Raw genomic sequence first — 11,324 nt, forward strand, 5'->3', positions numbered from 1 at the left:
TTTTTAGTTTGGACTTCCAAAATGAGCTCTTAGGGAAATAATTGAACTTGAGTAGCTTAGCCCATTCAATCTCCAAGCAAGTCTAGTTATGAGGCTTTCATTGACCAGCTCGGAAGAGCGGATGCCCAGTCCACCGCTCAACATAGGATGACAAAGAAGTTTCCAATTTCACCAAATATATATGTCTAGCTCCATCCTTGTAACCCCACGAGAAGTCCCTTGGGATACATTGAATTTTGTCGATGATGGTCTCGAAAATAAAACCGCAACAATGAAGATGATCATGATAGTGCTAAGAATTGATTTGATAAGAATCAAGTGGCTGGCATGAGAAAGAGTCTTAGCTTGCCACCTTTCCAACCTAGCTTACTTACAATAAAGTTATAGCTTTCAACTCTCCTTTCAGGTAAGAGTAGAGGGCTGCCAAGATAATTTTCCCCAGAGCAAAGGAGCTTGACTTGAAGGAGAGAGATGATATGAGTTCTTAGTTGGGGGTTTATATGTTTGCTTAAGTGTATGGTGGATTTGTTCAAGTTGAGGGCCTGAACATAGATGCTACCATATTGCTCCAGTGTGGCTTTTAAAGTGGAAGCTCCACTTAAGGAGCCATTTCTGAAGAGGAGGAGATCGTTTGCGAACATAATATGGTTAATCTCCAAAGCATTCCTTGCCAACTTGATGCCTCTGAACTTCTAATCCTAGTTTCATGATCCAATAGAAAAGAGAGTATGTTTGAAGAAACTACTAAGCTCACCATTCACCATTATAGCAAGAGAGAACAAGGAGAGGCAAGCACGCACACGATCCGCAAAAAGATCAGGGAAGCCAAAGAGTTTGAGATAGTCTCATACCGAAGAAAAAGACATTCCAGTCAAGGAATTTAGAAATTAGCGGTGGAAGAAATCCGTTGTGCAAGGAATTTAGAAATTAGCTTGTATATAGTGTTACAAAGACTTATAGGTTGAAAGTCACTAACCTATTCAGAAATCTCCTTGTGGGATGAGAACAATGCATGTCTTATTCAACTCATCATCCATCCTTCCCAAGCTGAAGAAGCATTTGATAGACTAACAGATGCTAATCTTGAAGGTTGGATAGAAGCGGTGGAAGAATCTGGCGTTTAAACCATTATGCTTAGTAGTGGAGTCCTGCAGGGTATCCCAGAGACCGCTATGAATGAAAGGAGAGGGAGAGTCTTTCCTTTTGTAGGGAGAGGAAGGAGCTTTCTTAGAAGAGTCCAGAGAGATGGTTGTGGCACCGTGTTTTACTTTTGCATGATATTGTTGATGTGTCAAATCAAGGCCAGGAATAAGCGATAGTGAAGAGCTGTGAGAGGCAACGTAGGTGGGGTCAGTGATAGTCTCCATAATGGCTTGTGCATGCCTCTAGTTTCCTTTGGTCCGAGAGAGAAGAGGCCTCTATTAAATGACCAAGCGGTACTGAACTAGACCTTCCACACGTCTATCTCTAGCTCAAAAGAAGGGAGGTAGATTCCTTTGCTAGCTTTTATAAAATCAAGGTCCCCCTCCAAGTTCTAGGCTGTGGTAAGAGCGGTTTGTTGTGACAAATTAAGTTACACTCGCAAGTGCATGAATCTATGGAGTAGATTGGCAAACAAGGTATCGATCCCACGAGGACTTGTTTGAAAACTTAAAGTGTTTAAAAATCTTAAAAATAATTTTAACCAAGTTGAAAAATGGGTTTAAGAGATTTATGGAGAAAGAAAACCTTCTTGCAAATTTCTTTTAATTAAGTGTGAGAAATAAGATCTTGGAATCCACTTGTAGATAACACATTTCTATTAGATAACATAAATCTCTTCTTTTTCTATGATTCACCAAAAAATCAATCACTAGTGGATCGGAAGATTATCTTTGAATGAACAATTCAATTTTCATAAAAATTACGTTCTTCCTTCATTTTTAGAAAATATGGAGTAGGAATTTTAAATCATTAGATGTATCCTTTTTAAGAAAAACAACTAATATCTAAATTCTACATAACAAATTTAAAGTAGAAGAAAAAGAACCTATTTAGCAATTAAGAACACATAAGAGATTTAGAATAAAAGAAATATGTTCTCAACAAGCTTCATCCTCAACCTAAAGAAAATTAGAAATTTATTTTAGTAGTTAATAACACAACTTGAATAAAAATAAACATGAGATTTAGCACTAGAGAGTTGTAGAATACTTCTTTCAAAAACAAAATCCAAATCCAAAAACAAGAGATTACGCTAAAAGAAAATTAGAATATGAACTTTGCTGACTTACAAATATTAAAATTTCTTTGAATGTGCTCTATTGTTGCTAATTGAATTGAAATATTTGCAACTTTGAATGCTGAATTTTAAACTACTACTCCTCAAAAAAAAAACTTAACATAAAATACACAAGAAAATATATTTTTATCTAGCTCTCAATCCCTCTATTTATAGACTTCTTGGAGAATGAAATTCTGCTCCAAATTAGTTGGAAATCTGCTGTGATTGTGTTTGAAATATGCTAAATATGTGCATGAAACCTGGTGAAAATCTACATGAAATATGCTAGAAAATCTGCTGCATTAGGTGGGTTATTTGCTTGATTGGAATTGCTACTCAAATAGGAATTTAAAATTTGTTTACTGCTACAATTATTGCTGAAATTTTGCTTGAATTGGAGTTAAAAATCTGCTGCATTAGGTGAAAATTTCTTGCTAAAATTCTGCAACTTGATAGAGATTTAATTGCTATAAATCTATTGCTTGATAAAAAAACGAAGGATTTTGACTCATTCTGATTTAGATAAAGAAGAAAGTGATTAGTGGATCATGGTTTGACTTAAGCATGACTTGAAAGATAAGAGGTAGATTCAGTTGGTTAGTAGTGACTAAACCTAATTCTAGTTTGAGCCCAAATTTACCATTTTTAGTGATTAAATGAGATTCAATTGATTAGAGGTCTACATATAACTAAAATATATTAATTAGTTAAAATAAAATATTAATATTTAATAATTTGGGCATAACAAATATTATAATTATGAATTTAACAAATACCCCCAAACCAAGATTTTTGCTATCCTCGAGCAAATCAGAAGAATGAAGAATTCGGAAAGAAAATAAAAAAAATATTCTAACTCACTTTCGCAGGCATCGCGATTGCATTTAGCATATGCAACAAGCCTTTAAACCCCTAGCTTCTACTAGTGGATGAGTTGTGTCTCGTGAAGGTTTGCAGTGAATTTACCCACAAAATTTATTAAGTCAATTAAACAAAATAAAAGAAATAAAATACGAGACTCAAGTAATTAAAAAAAACTTGAAAAGAAAACAATAAAATTACCTAAAATTTTGCTCCTTATTGATTATGTAACAATATTTAGCAAAATCAACCCAGGAATACTAACAATTACATCCACTCAAATTAGCAAATCTCAAACTTTGCAGTTACCCTCAAGACCTCATATTAAGTATATACACAGGTAAATACTAGTAAATTTTCATAAAGCGGACATAGCTAGAGTCAATCAATCTCAAAAATGTAGGCAAGGTATCCAATTATCTTCTCATTTAGCATTAATATACATTCTAACCTTATTGAAACTATTCGTTCTCCCAAAGTCATAATAGAAAAGCATGCTGCAATTAAACAATGAGATAAATCCAGATCTAAGTCACACTGGAACACCAGGGTAAATATGTATAATATGCTTTATTACGATCTTAATTTTCTCATTAACTTAACTTGGAATTTCATGGTTGAGCAATCTAGTGTTATTTTGCTTTCTAGATGGTCCTTGTAGTGCGGATTTTGCTAGTGAATTTAGCAACTAGGTGACGAGGCACCCCTCGGGCATCACATCTCGAACCAAAAAGGCGATATACAACTAACAACCATGAATTAGATATGGTAACTCTGCCTTTTGATGCGAACACTTCCCGAGTAGTTACGCGAAGGCCCGGTTACTCAGTAGAGAGACTATTGCTCTAACATCAATTATACCTTTTTGCATTTCAATCAACTTGATATATTTATCAGTAGCATATTATACATTCAACCTACATGTGATCTGAAAATATCTCCTAAATAATTAGCATGAAACTCCACAATGATAGATCAAAAATTAATAAGAATACTAGATATTTTATACTGATCCTCGCGTTTATTTTAGAAACATAATGGTAACAAGACTACATTCTGAGGATTGCATCAATAAAACACATGTCCCATTAGTTTTTTTTTAAATAAGTGTATAAAAATAGAATGAAGAAAATAGGATTTATGCTTTGGTTAATCAAAACATCACTTCGTGTTTGATCCTCGCTTTCTAACCAAATTGACAATGCTAAATACCACTACATATTCTAAGGAGCAAAAACACATAAAAAAATAGCGAAAAACATAACTACAAGTAACTAAAAAGAAAAGACCTAAAAAAATGGAAAAAAATGAAATTTCACCCTCCAATCTAAATTCTACATTGTCCTCAATGTAAGAAAATAACGCACAAAGAAAATGGTAGAATTTACTTGAGAAGGATAATTTATACTACAAGCTTCCTCCTGTCAAATGCTGTACATATAATAATAAAAATAAAAAGTCCAATAACAATATACAAAAACAATCTCTAGCTGATAGAGATCAGCCTTGATAATAATTAGGATCTTCTAGAAGTGCTTCTTCCACTTCTCGATTGCGCAATTCTAAAAATAGTTTAAGCCTTTGACCATTCACCTTAAATACCTCACCATTTTTAGGGTTTTCAATTTCGACAGCCCCATAAGGATAGATAGTGAAAGAGCTCAACCATATAGTAAAAGAGCTCGGCCCGTCCACTTACTTCTCAATTTCCTAGGAAAAAGATATTGTTTCAAAATGCGAATTATAAAGTAAAACTTTATGACCAAGACTAAATAATTTTCTCAAAATGTGTTTATCATGATATTGTTTCATTTTATCCTTATAGCATTTAGCATAGTCATAAGCATCATTTCTAATTTTCTCTACCTCATTCAATTGTAATTTCCTATGAGCACCTGCCTTATCAAGATTAAAATTGAGTTGCTTAATTGCCCAATAAGCTTGATGTTCTAACTCTACAAGAAGGTGACAAGCCTTACTAAACACAATTTGATATGGGGGACATCCCAATAAGAGTTTTAAATATAGTCTGATATGGTCACAATGCATCACTAAGCCTTAAGGACCAATCTTTCCTAGTGGGGTTAACCATCTTCTCCAAAATTCTTTTGATCTCTCTATTGGATATCTCGACCTGGCCGCTAGTTTGGGGGTGATAGGGAGTGGCAACCTTATGCATGACAGAATATTTAAGGATAAGTCTTTTAAAAACTTGATTGCAAAAATATTTCCCCCCGTCGCTTATAATGGCACGCAACGTACCAAAACGAGCAAAAACATTGTCTTTCAAAAACTTGATTACAACTTTGTGATCATTTGTTCTACAAGCTATGGCTTCAACCCATTTTGAAATAATCTACAGCAACAAAAATGTACTCATAACCAAAAGAATTTGGAAATTGTCCCATGAAATCTATACTCCAGACATAAAAAATTTCAACAATTAAAATCAGATTGAGCGGCATTATGTTCCTCTTTGAAATACTTCTTAGCCTTTGATATCTCTCACAAACTTTGCAATACTCATGAACATCACGAAAGATGGAGGGCCAATAAAATCCATATTGCAAAATTTTTGCGGCAGTCTTTTTAGAGCTAAAATGACCCCCGACAGCTTAATCATGACAAAAGAAAATGATTTTATAAAAATCATCATCAGACACACATCTTCTAATGATTTAATCTAGGCAATACTTAAACAAGTATAGGTCATCCCAGAAAAAGAACTTGACATCAGCTAAAAATTTGGACTTATCTTGCTTGGTCCAATACGGAGACATTCTACCAGTAGCAAGATAGTTGACAATATCAGCATACCATGGTAGCTAAGAAGCACTCATTAGATGCTCATTAGGAAAAGATTCAGATATTAGTTTGGATTCATAAGATGATATCTAGGATAAGCCTAGATAAGTGATCTGCGATAACATTTTCAGAACCTTTCTTGTCCCTAATTTTAAGATTAAATTCTTGTGGCAACAGAATCTAACGAATTAAACGGGCTTTAGCATCCTTTTATAGAGAAGGTACTTAAGTGCTACATGATCAGAATAGATGGTGACTTTAGACCCTAAGAGGTAGTATCTAAATTTGTCTAAAGCAAATACAACTACTAGCAACTCTTTCTCAGTAGTGGAATAATTTAGTTGTGCATTATTCAGGGTTTTACTAGCATAATAGATCACATATGGTAACCTATTAACCCGTTGTCCTAAAACCGCTCCAATTGCATAGTCAGATGCATCGCACATAATCTCAAAATGCTCATCCCAATTTGGTGGTTGAATAATAGGAGCAGAAGTCAATTCAGTTTTTAACCGTTGAAAAGCCTTAAGACATAAAGATCATGATATCTTCCTCATTCTAATTTAGATAAGGAAGAAAGTGATTAGTGGATCATGGTTTGACTTAAGCATGACTTGAAAGATGAGAGGTAGATTCAGTTGGTTAGTAGTGGCTAAGCCTAATTCTGATTTAAGCCCAAATTTGACCATTTTTAGTGATTAAATGAGATTCAATTGATTAGAGATCTATATATAACTAAAATACATTAATTAGTTAAAATAAATTATTAACATTTAATAATTTGGGCATAATAAATATTATAATTATGAATTTAACACAGTTCTCGGACCGACAAAGTGGAAGTTTCTATGTGTCGCAAGCTTTCCAATGAGACAAAGGTTTGGCTTTCGTTCGGGAACAATATATTCTTCTTCTATGGGGATTGCCTTATCCATTTTGTTCTCGGATAGACATTCTGAAAACTTATGAAAGAGTTCCTCATTTGAGGAAGCCATGACCAAAAGAGCACAAGGAGATAGGGCTAAGAATATCAAGAAGTGAATAGGGATGAGAAGAGAAGAGGGGAAGGAGTGGTAGGGAACACCTGAGCAAAAAAACTGGAGAGTTCTTTATGGGGATGACGATTCCTACTTGATTCAAAATCAAGCTACATATTTTAATTCATAATGATTAAACAACAAAAGTTTGGTTCAAATTGATTAGAGCCCTATTGAGTAGATCACGTAAAACAATAACGGAAAGTTCAGAAATCTCGTCAAACTTAGTGTTTCCTTTGATGAATCTCCTACTAAGAATCAAGAATATTTTTTTATCACACTTACAAAAAAGATACTAGATGATAGACAAATTAAGAAACTAAAGAGAGATCATAGATCACTAATTTAAGAATTCTACTTTGGAGAGTTAATTAGTCCACTTGATTGGAGTTTAACTATCATTTACTGAAGCATTAAAGGAGCTTAAAGAACATTGGACATGTCTACTATCTCTAGCGAGTGATCCATGTTGAGTTGAGGACAACAAGGAGCAATCTACTTTCACTAATTGTCCATTGAGGTGGAAACTCTCTGCGAGGGACTTTAATCGAGGCCATCTGAAATACAGTTACAGCATCTTCCATATCTGGATAAATTGTAGTTAGTTATGATGATGATAGATTCAATTAAGTTAATTTGTTCATTTATTTGTTTCCAGCATCTTCCATATCTCGATAAATTGTAGTTAGTTATGATGATGATATCTAAACATGTTAATTTCCATTCATCAAATTATTCGAAAGTAATGATTTCTATTACAGAATTACAGAATACAAATAAAACCATTCTTCTTTTCTCGTTATTTGACATCTATGCCTAACTATAATAGTTTGTCATTAACGATGATAAAAAAAAAGCAACATATCTATCATATTCAAAAGAATTAATCATTCTTATTGCATCAGCACTTCTCGTCCCCTCACTTGGCCTGTTCAAGTTCAAATAGTGCCAGCCATCAAGGCAGCAACTGGTTTCTCCAAACTGCAGCTATTACCATATGTCTCCATCTCTATCTTATCTTCTAAGGAGTAGCAAATGTTCTGAAATGTAGGAAGCTTGCTCTCAAATAAGGGCACATAGGCATCAACGCTTCCATCTTCTCCGAAGAAAGAAGGCACCACAAATAGCAGTCCTTCCATGGGGAAGTAGGACGGAATGAAATAGAAAGGCTTGCCCCCACCGAAGTCCATGAACCGCATCGGAAACCCTAGCCAACTGTTTACGTCCACGTCCGGATACAAGGCCTCGGCATCCGGATCCGTCAACGGTACTAGATCCTCCTCCTCCACTACTTTGGAGCTCGCAAAGTCTATGAAGGACCTAAAGTAGCGATCATTCAACCTGGTGACCTGGCTATGGATGACCTCAGCCGCATAATGCAACGGACTATTGACGAGCTCGCCAACCTTGCTGCTGCAATATGCCCATAAGACCAAGTTGCCAAAATACTCTTCAGGAACCTCGGGGTCCATCCTGTGGCGGCCGTTCACGGCTATGCGAAGACGGGTAGTCTCCCCGGTCTCAACACCGCGAGCCATCGTCACCGTCCTCCACAGGTGAGCCATCAAGCTCTCGAATGTGCTGTACTTGGTATTAGCCCTTGAAGAGACCTTGGCCTTCAGCTTGGCGATGAATTCTTTTGTGAAGTGAACCTTGTGAACGACTGTCTCTTCCGTCGGCTTGTATCCGGAGAGGAACCTAGTTCCCTTGGGCCTGTACTCCGCCATACGATGCTCAAATTCAATTTGAGGTGGGTCTCGGGGTGCGAAGAAACTCGTGCGGTCATGCATTGGGCCTGAGCCGATGTCCACACCTCGGCATGCGCTTGCCCATGAGACAAGGAAGTGGGTGGTTCCGTAGCCATCGCCAAGCTTGTGGTGGAAGGTGAATCCCACGACAAGTGTTCCGCAAGCAAAACGTGTGAGTTGAACCTAGGCCAACTCCTCCACACCCCATGGGCTCGGGTGTAGACCAAGCAACGCCGGGGATGGCTCGGATGTCATGACATCATCGTGTATTGCATCCACCGAGGCCTCCACGAATCTCACTCCCTTGTCGTTGAGGATGATGGCAGGATTTCCATCGGCGTCCGCTCCGAGTCTCCCCGCCCACTCTCTGAAGGTGGTGAGGACTTTGGCGAGGCTGCTCTCCCACACGGAGTTTGGAGGGTTGGGTGCACGGAAGGCGCAGATGGCAGCAAAGTGGGCGTCGTCGGTTACCTTGTCGAAGAGACTCAACTTAACAAGTTCAGGGGTGGTACTGGAATGAGGATTATCAATACCTTCGTAGGCAGGCTTTAGGAGTCTTGAACTCTCTATCTTCACTTCCATCTCTCAACCTGGACGAGCTAGTTGTGGTAACAATTCGGTAAATGATAACTTCTGTGTTCGTTAGAAGGCTATGTAAGCTTGTTGTGTTGGTTGTGATGTTTGTGGGTCGGGTGACTAAGGACTATATAGTGAGGAATTAAGTGCCCATGTCAAAGTTGGCAGCAGTTGAAACAAGTAAAAAATGGAGGATTGTATTGTAATATATTGACCCATTCAATGCTTTCGGGCGGTCCTTGCAGACTTCTATTTATATAGTGATACCTCTACATACTAATTGTTCTCGATTAAACTGGGGTCAATTTTACGGGCGTCCGTCTGAAATAAGATTACAAGAATAGATGTTTTTCGTGAAAAGTTCAAACCCATCAAATAATCTGCAGGTCGTCTCGATCCATTTCAATAATAGTCGATCTGCACTAACAAAGAAGAAGAAATAATGGTCTGTAATATATTGACCAGTCAATATCTTTTTTATTTATTTTTTAACTGGTCAAGTCTTGCTTTTCTTGTGATTGCTCGTATGCTTTTTAATAATGCCGTTTTCAATTAATATTAGAAAAGATTACCTCGAACTTGAGCAGAGTAACCTGACACGTCTCCCAAACAATTTAATATTTTATTATGGGGCTTGTCGCAAAGATACTTGTAAACTTTAAATCGATGGCTCGCTAGAGTGTTAACTTGATGGTTAATATATTGTTATTATTGACAGAGCAGATTAACAGTCAACTAACCCCATATTGATTACTTGAACTTTAAATCAATGACTCGCTAAAGTCTTAATTTGATGGTTAATATATTGTTATTATTTATATAACAGATTAAACAGTCAACTAACCCCAAATTGATTACTTGGTTAACTATTAAATTTAACCTATATGTGTTGTGCTTAAATGCGGAATAGGTGGGCGCTAGTGGAAGCGATTTTTAATTCCCCAAATAATACCAATGTGATAGTAAAAGATTTGGGTAAATCAAATATTAGCTAAACTAGTATCAATATCAAAGGAAAATATTTAACTAAGGTGCTAAATATAGAGAACTTCTAAACACTCAAGATAACTATAAATAAGAATTCCAAATGCAAACCACAAAAAGAAAAGAGAGACAACATTTACGGAGTTCGGCGATGTGCCTATGTCCACGGATAAAGCAATCTTCAATTTACTATGCAAATCACCAAACATAAAGAGTTTTCAACTCTAATATCACTCCAAATAATAATGGCTCTCCCCTCCAATTTTTTCCTCATACAAAATGCCCGCACTCAACCCTAAAACCAAACATTTCTATTTATAAGGTTGACTGAAAGTTGCTGAAAATCTCTCCTAGCATTCGATCGCGAGAAAAAACTTTAATCTAGAACACAAGAGGGCGTTTGAACTCTTGTGGGAACGTTCAAATGCTTACAAAGTACAAAACCTATCGGGAAATTGTATTCGAACGCTCCAAGGGATCGTTCAAATGCTCTTAAGCCAAATTTCAACTATTCTTCACATCGCCGAAAACTTCAAGACTAGCAAATTTCTCTCCACTACTACAAAGTGACTACATATCCCATAATTTTACCGCCTGCAAATTTGTGTCAAAAGACGCCAAATCCAAAACAATCAAATATTGCGAGAATTCTAAAAAAATTTCAAATGGTCTTTACCATTGCAAAGTGCGTGCACTACTCCAAAACCCTAAAGGCAATCAACTATGGTGAGATTTCAAAGATGCCAAAGAAACTATCTCCACCAATGCGAAAAGAGTGAATGCACGATGCCATTTCCAAATAATCAATATGCAAATAATTGGTCAAGTTCAAACAATGTTGGACCTTGACCTAGTCACAACCGTATTGTCGTCATGAATAACCAAAAGTGCATATGTCATTCTGTCAGTACACCATGCAAACTCCTGGATCTTTATTCTCGGTCTACTAAATATAATTGATTTTTCTTTCTATAATTTTTTTTGCGCTAGGGTCTCCTCCTTATGCAAACTTGAGTCTTCTAAATTTAGATTCCTTGCTTTGGTAGAGTT

General features: G+C 36.4%; 2 protein-coding genes across 2 annotated transcripts; both read right to left on the bottom strand.

Moving 5' to 3' along the window:
* Positions 1-7,904: 7,904 nt before the first annotated feature.
* LOC140789120 (agmatine coumaroyltransferase-2-like) lies at positions 7,905-8,693 on the bottom strand. The gene has a single exon (XM_073138728.1). The coding sequence runs from the start codon at positions 8,691-8,693 to the stop codon at positions 7,905-7,907; it is 789 nt and encodes a 262-aa protein (XP_072994829.1).
* A 204-nt stretch (positions 8,694-8,897) lies between these two features.
* Positions 8,898-9,296, bottom strand: LOC140789122 (agmatine hydroxycinnamoyltransferase 1-like). The gene has a single exon (XM_073138729.1). It carries the CDS (start codon positions 9,294-9,296, stop codon positions 8,898-8,900), a length of 399 nt encoding a protein of 132 aa, XP_072994830.1.
* Between the last annotated feature and the right edge of the window lie 2,028 nt (positions 9,297-11,324).

The sequence above is a fragment of the Typha latifolia genome, chromosome 5, assembly GCF_019914945.1.
Source record: "Typha latifolia isolate L0001 chromosome 5, TyphaL0001v2, whole genome shotgun sequence".
Lineage (NCBI taxonomy): Eukaryota > Viridiplantae > Streptophyta > Magnoliopsida > Poales > Typhaceae > Typha > Typha latifolia.